The sequence below is a fragment of the Hesperophylax consimilis genome, chromosome 9 (assembly GCF_061612785.1).
Source record: "Hesperophylax consimilis isolate HC1 chromosome 9, BYU_Hcon_1.0, whole genome shotgun sequence".
In the NCBI taxonomy this organism is placed as follows: domain Eukaryota; kingdom Metazoa; phylum Arthropoda; class Insecta; order Trichoptera; family Limnephilidae; genus Hesperophylax; species Hesperophylax consimilis.
In genome coordinates this window covers 7,957,290-7,972,127 of record NC_142844.1, presented here as the reverse complement: position 1 = coordinate 7,972,127, position 14,838 = coordinate 7,957,290, and the positions used below count along the sequence as shown (strand labels likewise).

Below are 14,838 nucleotides of genomic sequence, written 5' to 3'. Positions count from 1 at the left end.
TACCGATGAGATAAGCTCTAACGTCATGACATCGCGCTTTATTGTATGGAGCGGGAGATTCTGGAATGTTCGTACTTAGAGCTTCGTTTTCGCGAAGTTTCGTGTTACATTAGTACGATTGTAATAACAATTTATTATAGAAGTTAAACGTCGGGGGCTTAGGACCACATGGGCCTAACTACAAATACTCTTGTTTTGAGTTAAGCATAATCATACTTATTAGTGACGCCAAGCTCTATCTCGTACATACAGCCGTTTAAGAAATATAGTTGGGCATATCTACAAACGAAAGTGTAAAGTTAAAAACACAAGGGCGTATTCCCTGTTATTCTTTTGTGTCACTAACATAAAATATATTCTTAGGGCCACACGGATCTAAAAGCTGTTATGCCTTTGTGTCATTAACCTAAATATTATTCTTAGGGCCACATGGATCTACAAGGTGTTATGCCTTTGTGTCATTAACCAAAACACATATTCTTAGGGCCACACGGATCTAAAAGCTGTTATGCCTTTGTGTCATTAACCTAAATATTATTCTTAGGGCCACAAGATGTTATGCCTTTGTGTCATTAACCAAAACACATATTCTTAGGGTCTTGGGGCCACACGGATCTTAAAGCTGTTATGCCTTTGTGTCATTAACCTAAATATTATTCTTTGGGCCACAAGATGTTATGCCTTTGTGTCATTAACCTAAATATTATTCTTAGGGCCACATGGATCTACAAGGTGTTATGCCTTTGTGTCATTAACCAAAACACATATTCTTAGGGCCACACGGATCTAAAAGCTGTTATGCCTTTGTGTCATTAACCTAAATATTATTCTTAGGGCCACATGGATCTACAAGGTGTTATGCCTTTGTTTCATTAAAAGTTGAGCCACATAGTTAGTTATTCAAGGAATGACAAAACGTTAATTGACTGATAATTAACGTTTAATTATTTTTTTACTTTAGCTCCACATAGGAGGCTCTGAGGAAAATAATCTCCCTTTGTTTCCTATGCTATCTTTGAGGATGTTGTGGAGAATATTTTTAAGGAAATAAATGAGAGCAAATTCTGGAAAGGAAACGGGTATGAGGGGTGGGAAGGAATCTGGGGGTAGGTCTGTCCAGGAATGACAGTCGTATGAATGTCACGCGTGTGTCTACGATTTATGTATTTACGTATTTATGCAGAATTATTTTTGCTCATTAGATTGAATGTTTGCCCCATTATTACGTTTCTTCACGCTGAAAAAACAAATGTTATTACTTGCTTTTGATTTTTGTAAATTTAATTTATTACATTATTTTCAAATCAGTTCTAATTTTTGAAATAATAAAATATTTTAATAAATTAAGGTTTAGCAAAGCAAATTTATGAATCAGATTTCACGTTGGTCTAACTGATGCACACCAAAGATATCTGAAATTATTGTATTTGATTATATCGCACCTCCGGTGCTAAACTGTCACTTATGCAAATAATGTAATTTTTCAGGAGAAGCGTTTGAAAATTCGACATCCTATTATGATGTATAGTTCTTCTTGTCTAAAAAATGAACTGGTAATTATTTAAACTACAACTTTAAACTTCATATCAAAGTAAAAGCAAACGTCTCACAACTTTGTAATAAAAAAATATAAACATTTTAAATTTACAACCCTCCCAGAAGTGACGTTATGGCACTAGAAAACAATTTATCAGGCAATTGTGTCATAACAATCAAAACACGATATCATACTTTTATAAAGTTTTATTAATTAAAAAATCAAAGCAGTTTAACAAACTTTCTTAATTCTACATATAGAACTTTACTATTAATCAGACTTTTTAATCTCAGTCTTCTTACCATTTTACGAACGGTTTTCAGCGACGTTTCATATTAAATCAGTCATTGGTCACGTATTGTACCTATTTAAATACTATAATTACGGAATAATTTCTTTTTACTTATTATTATTATTTTAATTAGCACTAATTTTGTACTAATTGGGTACTCTTAAAAAATCAAAAACCTTAAAGTTATTGTTACATTCCCAAGAAAATCAGGGAGTCTTTAACACTGCGGTTTCAATAAACTTGTTTTCCTTGCAAGTGGAAATGTGACTTTATAGAATGTTAGAAGTACAAAAAATGAAATGAGATCATTGTAGAAACTTTCATAGTATCTTGGTATGATATTTGCCTCCACTAATTGCAATAAATCACGCTTTTTGCGTTCTCTAATTGGTATTTTTGAAGTATATGCTTGCTTGAAGGGAATTTCATCTATTCTTTGGGCGTTGCCTCTACTTCCGCGTAAATTTTTTCCTCTTGGTTGAATTATAGCTTTTGCTTCCTCCCAATTTTCAGTTTTGTAAGTTGTTCGATATTGGTAATTTTCACAATTCTTTGTGAATTTAATGCATTTAATATCACCAGTTTTGATTACATCTCCGTTTAAATTTTTTGCTATATTGAACTTCATGTTTTCCTCAAGTGACTTCAAATCAAAGAAATCATCGTAATTCATTTCTTTTACCACAAATGGTTTACCAGTCTTCTTCGCCCCACGAATCAGTGACATGTATTGGTCGGGTACATTAATAGATCCAGCATTTTTTGCTCTTGTTACAGCTTTTTCAATAACCGAATGCGCTACGTCGCCTTCGTTTTGCGTATGACCTCGAATCAAAAAGTTATGTCGAATGGAATTAATGTCAAACTTACTGACTGCATAATAGTACATCGCAAACACAACCCTGTTCTTTTGTTGGCCACAGCAATTGTCCGAGTAAATAATTATATCGCAGCCATGACTTTCAAGTGCAATCTGCTCCGGGTTTACACACACGATCCTATTTCTATGGCTCCTCTATTGCCCAAGCCTTCGTGCCAAAAATAACAGGTTGTTTCTTTCTTTTTTGCATTAGAAATTGTTAAATTATAACAATTTAGTCTCGATTTGTAGTAAAAAGAGCTTGATTTGCCAACAGGACAGGGTAACACTGCTTGTAAGTCATAGATGAAAACAATTGTGTTGGTGTCAGGTTCATGACACTTTTTCATATCCCTGTCTTTTTCAAGTCTACTTAAATTTTTTTCTTCCTGATGTAACTTGAACCTGTCATGTAACATTGTCACAATTGTTAATCGAACGAAAACTTTATACCATAAAACATAAGGATTGGGGAAACAATGTCACTACGTACACAAGTATCTTTATTATTTCAAGAAAAAAATATCACAACAAACTGTAGTGTTGTTATTGCTTCAAAATCATAAAAATGAATTGTCACAATTACCTTTGTGGTGTTGTAGCTCTAGGAGACTGCTACTCGTGCGGGGTGCCGCGCGCAACTAACCAATCAAACGTTGTTTCTCCCAGTGGAGGTTAGATTTGCACCAAAACCATAACGACATAACTGCCCTCACGCGGAAATTATACGCACTATACAAGCGACGATGACACACCAAGTAAAGAGGTACATTAGTTATTTTTTCTCATACTCAGATCAATTTTGACAAAACTTGCATAAGTGACAGTTTAGCACCGGAGGTGCGATATGTTCAATGTACGCTTATCTTAATTATTGTTTAGCTATATATTAAATTGTAATTTCTCTACCCACAGGATATTCTTGTGAACTTTTCTATGCCTTATATTTAAGGATGTAACTGACAAACTTTAATCACCAATTCCTGATCTTATTTGGATCAAAAACATTTAAAATTTTGATCTTCTGTGATATTCTATTTTTCAATACAAGCAACAACAAAAAATCTTTCATATGTCGTCACTGGTCGCTCAGTCGCGTAATCGCCCAATCCTAACTTTCCAATTCCTACTGTTTTTTTACGTTTTTAATTTCTCTCTTCCTTTTTAATAATTTCGGGTAAAGACACAAGTAAATAAAGTATGATACTTTAATGACGTAATATAAACTGGGCCTGTCTATATTCCCGTATAGTTAAAGATACAATTTATTTTACAGCACCTACGAGTATCATATTATTTGCACTTCTGTGTTTTCTGTCTAAAAGTTTATTCTTCTTGTGGTGATACCCATCAGTATTTATTACAAACCTCTAATTTAGTTCTATTGTCTATATAAATTACTTCGGTTAAGCTCCCTCAACTCTGACCTTCTCTACTGACATTTCGTGACATTTCACCTTTGAGCTGTGTTTAACAATATTATTGCTTTGTATTTCCGATTATAGTAATCCGTGACATGGTGTGATGAAGGCAACCACGCAGGTGCTTGACCAATACTCGTAAATTGTTTTTTTTTTTAATGTGCTGGGAAACGATTTTAGGCAATGACGTTACAATACATCTAGGCTCGTTATTATTGTCTCACAAACTCAAGATAAAGTGTGACAAGTAGGAAACACTCTTATGTTTCCGGTTAATTCTTAATTCAAACTTTATTCATGTGCGACAAAGATAGACATTCAATAAATATGTGCGTATGGACGAAATAAACAATAGCGGGTGGCGTTTCCATATTTACGTCGAATACTACATTCTACATCACGTGTGTGACTGAGATAACTAGATACGATTACTCGCTTACACGACGAACACGGAATACTGTATGAGACTACCTATTGATATTAGGTTGTCACTTTCCTTAATGGCGCTGAAAATCTTCGGGAAACAATCCAAAAAATTATATTCTTTTATTCAAAATCTTAAATCTCCAAAAATTCTTCACCGATTGCTTTGAAGTTTTAACACAGCGTTGCATTAGCATACGCGTGTGTTTCTATATATCTATATTATATATACACGGTGTCCGGAAACTCGTAGTACAAGCGGGAAACTGGAGAATCTACACCACATGGGGAACCCAAAAAACATAAAGTTTTTTGATTTGAGCATTTTCAAAAAAAAAAAAAAACAAAAAAAATATTTTTCGGCTATTTTAGGGTTAAAGTTTTTTCTGGTGTTTAGGGTTGAATAACAGATGTTTTAACCCTGCAGAGCAGAAATATTTTATGATTAGGTACACCGGGTTAAATGAAGGGTGATTTCAAAATAATGCTTTAAATCCGAGTTTCTTCATTTGTTTTACTTTCAAATAGTTTTAATTAGTTGGGTACTTTGATCTTCAGTAATAATTTATAAGAATTTGATTAAAAAAAAAAAAAAAAAAACATCAACTTCAAACTCGATTTACTCGATAACGAAAGCTCAAATAAAAAAAAAATATACTACAAAATCGACTCCAAATGTGATGTAGATTCACCAGTTTCCCGCTTGTACTACGAGTTTCCGGACACCCTGTATATGTCACCTGTGACAGATAAAAACATGTTTTTTTTAAAACAACGCCATCTGTTAGACGTAAAACCAAAATGCGCAATTGTTTTTCTATCTGCACAGACAGACTGAGCCTCAGCCACGCGTGGCGGGGTACAGCTAGTAATAAAATAATTAGTTTGTATTTACGAATAAAATCTTATTTCTTGGCTTTTTTAATGCAATTTACCTATGGGTAGCACACGACCTTACGCGGCGCGTGGCAAGTTAGTAGTAAAACTACGAAATATAAAGCAATACAATTGTCGTGCTTTTGACTTACCACTTTGAGATTTACCAGTACAGCGCGTCTTTGATTTTAGGTATCTCCGGGTTACATTGCAAGATGATATTATTATCTCGGACAGCCTTACAGTGCAAAATATTACGAGGACAGATATGTACCACCTATTATATATGTAGGTAATTATTTGTTTGCATCAATGTCAGTGATACCATGCTATAGTCAATTCTCGTTAATGTGGGCAAAACCGTTGGCTTTTTACATTCTTCATTGGCCGTTATCCCTACTACTGTTAATCGGGTATTTATATATTTCAACCGCCTCTCTAATTAGAGCTGTGATCTCCATAGCATTTAAACTTTCCCAGTTGGTAATTTGGGTTCTAAATCCGATGGAATGTTCAGCTATCAGCTATTACGAGCTTTCGTTAACGCACTCCGAGGACCTTCAGATGGAGATTTGAATACATGGCACACGGAGAAAAACTTACTGGTATATAAAATATTGCTAACTTATTAAGAATCTCATCAAATTATTTGTATTACGGTTAATAACGGGATTGCACGCCATTCAAAAATGAATTGACAGGTTTCCTAATAAACTTTTAGTAAAACACGAATGTGTTATCGCGACATAGGAACACGTGTTAATAGAAATTCTAATATTTTCGCATTTCGTCATTGTATATTATCAGTACAAACGCAGGTCCATGAACATGTGTTCCGATATATTATGAATGCACTAAAAAATTATTAGGAAACGGCCTGCAATCGCGTTTTTAACAGGATTTGAATAAATCAGCAATATTCATTTTTCACCATGCAACATACTGTTTATTTCAGTGCTTTCTCTCTTTTCCACACTTGGGATGGGTTGTTTTACAAAAAATCAAATGTAACATTGTCATCAAACGATTTTTCAACGCCATTTTGTTTTTTTGTTAGTTTTTTTTACAAACATTCAAGTCCGTTTCAGCTTTTGAACAAATTGTCATGTTGTTAAGCGTATCAGCTTATTACGATTTCAGGGTAAGATGAAACATACCTAAAATCAGCGTTTATCGGGGATCTTTCAAATATTTAAAAAAACGGCGTTGAATGTCCATTTGATGACTTTGTCATTCGTGAATTTTTGCGAAATAATTGGGCCTTTCAGTTGCAATCACAAAAATTTTCATTAGAAATAGCACGAATCTAAAAATGAATATCTTCCTTTATTTTTGGCTGTTCGCGTATCATCTGGGTTCGTTGTATATTGTGTTAATAATTCCACCAGACCAAGAGTGCCCTCGAGCAAATATTAAACTTGAGCGACGAAGGATTGAGAGGACGCAAGTGCCGCGCCGGCCGTCTCGTAATTCTACCCTTGTCCCGTTTTATACCTCGTTCACCCTCAGCGGGCTCTTCAATGAACAGAAATACCCAACTTCAATTCAATCCGCCTTTATTACTTTCTCTTGTTTTCATTTTTAGCTTATAGAAGAATTTGGAGAGTTGTCTGTTTGTATTCGTGTATTGCGACTTTTTTTGTCGTTTTTCCTCATTATCGCCGTGCTCTGTGAAACGAATGCCAAATAAACATTTTTACAAAACACACATTTTTCAAATATTACATTTTTACAAAATACACACTTTTACAGTTATTACATTTTTACGAAATACACATTTTGCAAATATTACATTTTTCAAATATTACATTTTTCAAATATTACATTTTCAGTATTACATTTTTACAAAATACGCATTTTGTAAATATTACATTTTTCAAATATAACATTTTTACAAAATACTCATTTTTACAAAATACTCATTTTTACAAAATACCATTTTTACAAAATACCATTTCTACAAATATTACATTTTAAAGAATATACCTTTTTTACAAAATACACATTTTTCAAATATCACATTTTTACAATTAAAAATTTTCCAAATTTACAAAATACTCATTTTTACAAAATACACATTTTTACAAATATCATATTTTTACAATATACACATTTTTTAAAAATACACATTTTTAAAAAATACACATATTTAAAAAATACACATTTTTAAAAAATACACATTTTTTAAAAATACAAATTTTTAAAAAATTCACATTTTAACTAATATAGGTATAGTTTGACTGTGTATCAAAGTTGTTCACACGGCAAATCTCTTTTTATTTCCATTGGTGTTTGTTTCCCTTTTATTGCATTTTGCTGCACATTCCTTTCTTCAAGAATGCTATCTTGGTCTATTATTAAAGTCTTGGCCTTTGGTTATTGCAAATGTAAACAGGAGTTATTCTCAATTAGGGGAGTATTAATTAACATCAAGAAACATATATTTACCCTTATGCAGATTGTTTGAGAAATAACATATTGTTGTATACCGTTATTGGACGGTTGATATATATACTTTATTATTACTTTGATGAAAAAGAATGTGCACAAAATTGGAACAGTTTAAATTTTATCAAAGTTATTATCTCTTTAGGATCTAGGTAATGAATTCAAATTATAATTTTTTTGTGAGTGTGCTAAATTTACAGTAATTATTTCATTTTTTATGCTCCAATAAATATCTATCTATCTATTTTTGAATTAGAGAAAAGTCTTTGTCACGAAAGGGGTTTTTTGGTTTGAGAAAACCCTTTTCCAAATTGAGAGTGGAATTTTTGGGGGTTCCAAGATGCGCTTCGCTCTTTAGCGGTATTGATAAATGATATAACGGAGATTGAAATTTGCATTGATTGATGGCAATTATAAACACTGACCGAGTGTTTTCGCGATTTTAAAAAGTTATAAACGACCCGCCCTGGTTACACTTTGCATTCCTTATATATCTAATTCGTTAATACCGTGTATTATTTATTTAGTTTATTGTTTGTTTATTATGTCTCCCTATACATGTTTAAGGTTATAAAGCACCCTACGTCTTATTGTAGTCAATGACAGCCACAAAAGGTCACCATTGTAGGCGTGGTTGAAAATAGCGACCTTTTTAGTTGCTGGTTTTTCTCTCTGCCTAGATTTTTTTTTACTCCTTGGATTTCGGTTAATTGGCTTTGAGTGATCGTACAATTAACAATATTTGTGAAATGGAAAATAGTATTGACTAATCTCAGTGGTCGCTCAGTTTCGATTGGTGGAAGTGACGGTAAGTTAGCATTGGGAGCTTGGCAATCTAAATAATGCGCTTGGCTCTTCGTGCACTGCGACTACTGCACAGCTTTACCGAAGATATTAGGAATGTTTCGGAAATCCAGAATGGTGTTTGCCAGACTCTAATGTGTGAAATGTTGGTTGTTCCAGGAGATGCTATCATTCTCAACTGCCAGGCGGAGGGCACTCCCACGCCGGAGATCCTCTGGTACAAGGATGCCAATCCTGTGGAGCCTTCGGCTACTATTGGCATCTTCAATGATGGCACCGAGTTGCGGATCAGCAACATCCGCCACGAAGACATCGGGGACTATACGTGCATCGCTCGCAACGGTGAGGGGCAAGTTTCCCACACTGCAAGGGTGATTATAGCGGGCGGCGCCGTCATCACGGTAAATCATCAAGCAGACAAACAAACTCCGCCCTACGTTCCTCTACCCTAATACTCTTACCTCACCTATCCCTTCCAACCAAACTTACCTCTCCAATGATCAAATAAACTACAAGAAGATTTCACAAAACAAATACCTAATATTAAATATTTAAAGCTATATTTCATTTCCCTGGGCGAGTTTGACATGAAAATAAAAATAAATAAATATGAAACTCTCTTTTCGTCCAAAACTATAAAATTTACCTAATAATTAAAGTGCGAAATTTGATTTCTACATAATATCGTTGTTGCTTGTGAATTTGGGATTTTAGTAACTTTTTTAGAATATTTAAATTCCTTCCAATATTTATTTATTCATTAATCCATTCCCCTGTATATTCCAACTTACCTCCAGTTAATGCACCCCCAAAATTAATCCTAACCTAACCTTACTAATTTCTTACATAACCATTCCTCCTGTGTCCCCTAAATTAATACTTGATCTAACCCAACCTACCCTAACCAATGTACCAAGTTTTCTTCCCAATCCTCTCAACATGTAAAATCGACCTGAGTTTTTTCTAAAATCCTACAACTTTTTTATTATTTCTGCATTTACAATTTATCCCCCTTTCTTGTTGGAATCTTACCTTATCCAAGGACTCATACAAACATATGTACTGTCTTCCTTATGAATCCATTTACAAATCTTTCTTTGATTTGTCTTTGATTGAAAAATACTATGCTTTCGAAGACAACCCAAAGCGCTCTCTCTCCCGCTTCTGTAAATTGTCCTTGTAAGTATTTACATATTTGTAACTTTGTAAATTATAAACCATATTATCATCTATTTAAAACAGTTAACTCGTGAAACAGTCCTTATGATTGGTGATATAACACTCTTGCCTGGACTGTATCATAGATTTTGTTAACCTTTTCCTATCTCTGCAATGAATTGTGGAGTTGAGGACATGGAGTACCTTGATTGAATGATTATTGATTGAGCAGATTATTTTCAATATCAATCTCTTGATGTAAGTACTGCTCCTTTATCTCAATGTCATTATTACCGTTACCTTTTTTAATTTGAATCCTTTGAGTCACCATTATAAAATTAAGTTTGTTATGTTGTTTTCCTGACTCTTTTGATCTTAGATGCTTGTTTTACTTTCTGTTTGTCTTTACTTTCCGTCGATAACATTTATTCCCAACCCACGTCCGAACTAATTGGCATTAATCTGAAAAATTTGAGGCGCTCAACCTAAGTCACCCCTGATATCACTTCGGAACTATTTGTGCTGAGGGTCCAGTGAAGGCAGCTTCTAACACATTCATACACGTTCATTACGCCTCATTCCACTCGTTATCCATTTCTTCCATTTTTTATTTCATCCTTTTGTCCACCTTAGATGTTTTCTGTCCATTCTATCTAATTGTTGCAAATCAGTTCAAGGCTTTTAGGAGCGATGGCTTACTTTCAAATTGCATGCAAATGCAGAGAACTTGAATTGAATTGAGAATAAGTTATCAATATTTTTAACATTTCAACTGTGTTTTGATAAAACCCTTCAAGCCACATTTTTTGGGAATGTCACTTTTCAGTGATGTCATAAAGAATAGTATAACATGGTAAAGTAATTTTTGATACTAAAAACTAAATTTATGCTTAATTTGTTTCTAAATTATGAATTAAATTTGTTGTAAATGAAATATAAGGAGTGTGTGCCAAGACCGAGTTGTTTGGCGGTCCGTCCTCTCTGCCTACCCCTGCGGGGAAACGGCGTGATGGTTAGTTAGTTAGTTAGTTTAAATGAAATTACTCAAACCTTAAATTTTCAAAATTATAAATCGAATTGTAATATTTTACATAAAACTATTTGAAAAATAAATACATATTCACTTCCATATAAACTTCCAAAATTTAAATTAGTTTTACTAATCCGAAATCCAAATATTCGTTTTTATCATCTCATGTAATGTTTTCATTTTGTGGTTTGAAGGGTTTTACCAAACCACAGTCGATTTTTTTATTACAAAAAATGACAATAAATAATATGTAAGTACCAACATAATAATTATTTCTTCATGAAATAATGTTGAAAATATTGATTCCTTCATTGTTGAAAATCTTAATACATAATATCTTTGCTGTAAATTTCTGATTATTCTAACAGTTCATAGATTCTTTAGTGAATCATGATTTTGTGGAGTTGTTTAAAAAATATATTTTTTATAAATTTTTACTATCGAATTGAAGGTAATAATCAGGAATTCACTCTTGTTTCAAAATTTTGCTTTTCCAAAATGAACTTTTTTCAGAATATTGATTAAAATATCAATAAATTTTTATAAGTGTAGGATCATTATTTAATGACAAATTTATTTTGATTTTGCTTTATCATCAACTCATTCATGTGATGTGCTTTAATACCAACACATCTTAGTTATAAGATATTTTATAGATTAAAATGATTGCCTGCTATCCTCCCTTGTGCCTTTTGCATTCAACGAGGTATGTTGAATGAAATACACTCCCAAGTCAATTGAGCTTTTAATTTATATTTTCATTCTACTTTATCAAAAATTATGAAATTTATGCTATATGCTACCACTTTCAGATTTATTAAATCTTATTTATTTTCACGAAAATTCAATTTTCTTGCGCAGACCAAAATTAATTTCATATTACAAATATTGAATTAAAAAACATTTGTAACGAAAAAAAATTTTGAGAACTACTTATTTTTGGAACTTTTTAAAATTATCAGGACTCCAATTAACGAGGTTCTACTGTATTGTCATGCATATATAAGTAACATATTCAGCCAAGACTTATTTGCAAGGGTATCGCCATAACATGTACGCCATAACGGTCTGTCAGTAAACTTGTCAGTTTGACATTACATTGACATATTATTACTTGTAATAAGCTGGATTTTTTTTTCACATTAATGATTTAAAAATAATATCAATCTTTGGTTAAATATGAAATTGAAAGACACAATGTAATGCTGAAACTAGCTACATTCTAGGGTCTGCAGCTAACTTCAGCCTCTTGTGCCTTAGAAGCCATCCAGACAACATGCCCCACAAAATTGCTGAAAACGTAAAAAAATTATTTTGTCATCAATGGTAATTACTATAGTGTGTGCCACAGTTAGCCACACCGAAATCTTGTAATGTGAATAAGATTAAAATCAGCATGTTAATGATTGTTAGAAGATTTAAAATATTTGTTTTAGACTCCAATAGAAGTCCATTTGTTAATTGAGGTAGTGAAGGGATACAGGCAATCATGTGGTAGAGCGATATAGTGTTGTGTGATGAATTTGACTAACCGCGCCCCGATGCGATGAATGCGAAGATGCCGCCAACCAACCAGACCAAGCTGGAGGGAGAGAAGGTGCAGTTCTCGTGCGAGGCCAAGGCGCTGCCGGGCAACGTGACGGTGAAGTGGTTCCGCGAGGGCGCGCCCGTCAAGGAGGTGGCCTCCCTGGAGACACGCGTCACCATCCGGCGCGACGGCTCGCTGGTGGTCAACCCCGTGGCGGCCGACGACAGCGGCCAGTACCTGTGCGAGGTCAGCAATGGGATTGGCGAGCCGCAGAGCGCGTCCGCTTACTTGAACGTTGAATGTAAGTACCGACACTACACACTATACCACATCTTAACCCTTTCAACTCTAGGCTTCTGCTGTCAAGGACTATACCCGTGGGCTCCTGACCTATTTGTTACATGCTTTATTATTGACAGGAAGATAAAGATAATTAACTATTTATCAATAACAATTATCTATGGAATACTATAAGAATGTCAATTTTTCTTAACATGATTTTTTTTAAACCATTTCTATTTCCCTCAAACACTTTTTAAACGCCATTTACATAGTCTAGTATCACGAAAGATGCTTTTCGGAAATGTACGCTCATTTGTACAACAAGCTCTAATGGACTCACAAGGTTTTAATAGTAAGAAAACAATATACTAGCTGTCAATGTTTAATGTTGTGTGTTTTTTTAATTTTTGTTAATGATGAAAGCAACATTAATAAAAAATTAAAAATGTAATTCAAAAAATTTTCACACAGAGTTCATTATTTATTACTCTTTCTATAATCTGTAGCGTATATATTCTAATTTTGGAAAAGACTTTAAGAATATTTTTCTAGTTAAAATGTTATATTATAGGTAGATAACCTACTTTATTTTTAGATTTTTAAAATGACACTTTAAAGCAAATTTGAGTTATTTGAACCACAGGAGATTTCACTTAGGAATAACTAACACACATCACAGACAACTGAAATTTGTATGTTTGATAACATAATGTGTGTGGTGTTTAGATCCAGCCAAGGTAACCTTCACGCCTACAGTGCAATATCTGCCATTCCGTCTGGCGGGCGTGGTGCAGTGCTACATCAAAGCTAATCCGCCGCTGCAGTACGTCACCTGGACCAAAGACAAGCGCCTGCTGGAGCCGTACCAGACTAAGGACATTGTCATCATGAACAACGGCTCACTGCTCTTCACGCGCGTCAATCAGAACCATCAGGGCCGCTACACTTGCACGCCATACAACGCACAAGGCACTCAGGGATCGTCAGGTAATACAACATACTACACACATACACATAGACGCATGCCTCAATATCTGCATTCATAGATGGCTCTAATTAAATTATTATGGGACACAACATTTTTTGCAAGTTATGCTTTAAAATAAATATTAAGATGAATTATTTGCTTGCGCATTTACATAAGCAATATGAATAAATAGTTTTGTACATAATAAAAACTCGATTCTTTCAAGAAAGACGTACAAATACAATATTGGATTGAATCATCGATACAATGTTGTATTTGAATACCTTTTTTGGAAGAATTAACTTTTTGTATGGACAAAACTATTTATTCATATTCATATTGCGTATGTATGAGTGCAAACAAATTATTCATCTTAACCACTTAATGCTTTTGAACGAGCGGTTTTCACGGACGGCGTGTGCATCGTACCGCGACAACCCGAACACTGCTCGCGTCTTTTGACTTGTTTGCGTTATACAAGATAAACAAACGAACTGCGCTCGCCAGATTTTTTTATTGTTTTATTTTTTATTATAGTTAGTCTTATTTTATTTTTTTTAAATATGGTTAAGTTTTTTTACATTTTTTATTGCTTCTGTTTTTTATCAATTTTAAATTATGTTAACTCTTTATAAAAAATAAAATAACCTGATGTTTTTAGTTTCATTTTTGTTAAAAAAAAACGAGTATTAAGTGGTTAATATTTTAAAGCATAACTTGCGAAAAGTATTTTGTCTTCAAATAATTAAATTAGCTTCATCTATGAATGCATGGATTATAACATATCTTCCATTTCCCTTAACATAAAATCCTTGAAATATGTCCAAAAACTAAGTCAATAAGATTTGCCTTACGAAAAGAGTTATCGTTATAATTATGACAAACCATAAAGTAAATGCTTTCTTCGATTATGAAATACATATTAATGTAATTGCAGGTCCCATGGAGGTGTTGGTGCGCAAGCCGCCTGTGTTTACGCTGGAGCCCGACGCCATGTACCAGCGCAAGGTGGGCGAGAGCGTGGAGATGCACTGCGAAGCACAGGAGGCTGAGGGCACGCAGCGGCCGCAGGTGCAGTGGCGGCGCCGCGACGGGGGGCCCCTGCAGCGCACGCGCGTTCGCATCAACGGGGGTAACATCACCATCGACACGCTGCGCCGCTCCGACTTTGGCTTCTACCAATGCGTGGCCAGTAACGAGGTAACTCTATCTT

At 34.1% G+C, this 14,838-nt stretch overlaps 1 protein-coding gene across 8 annotated transcripts in view; it reads left to right on the top strand.

Annotated features, from left to right (window-relative positions):
• tutl (immunoglobulin superfamily member turtle) overlaps positions 1-14,838 on the top strand; it is a 407,712-nt gene that overhangs the window by 375,536 nt on the left and 17,338 nt on the right. For all 8 annotated transcript variants that reach the window (XM_089635590.1, XM_089635586.1, XM_089635588.1 and 5 more), the window contains 4 exons: positions 8,820-9,061; positions 12,407-12,677; positions 13,385-13,645; positions 14,563-14,825. In XM_089635590.1, the coding sequence (XP_089491716.1) occupies positions 8,820-9,061; positions 12,407-12,677; positions 13,385-13,645; positions 14,563-14,825 (1,037 nt within the window). The remainder of the gene's footprint in view (positions 1-8,819; positions 9,062-12,406; positions 12,678-13,384; positions 13,646-14,562; positions 14,826-14,838) is intronic.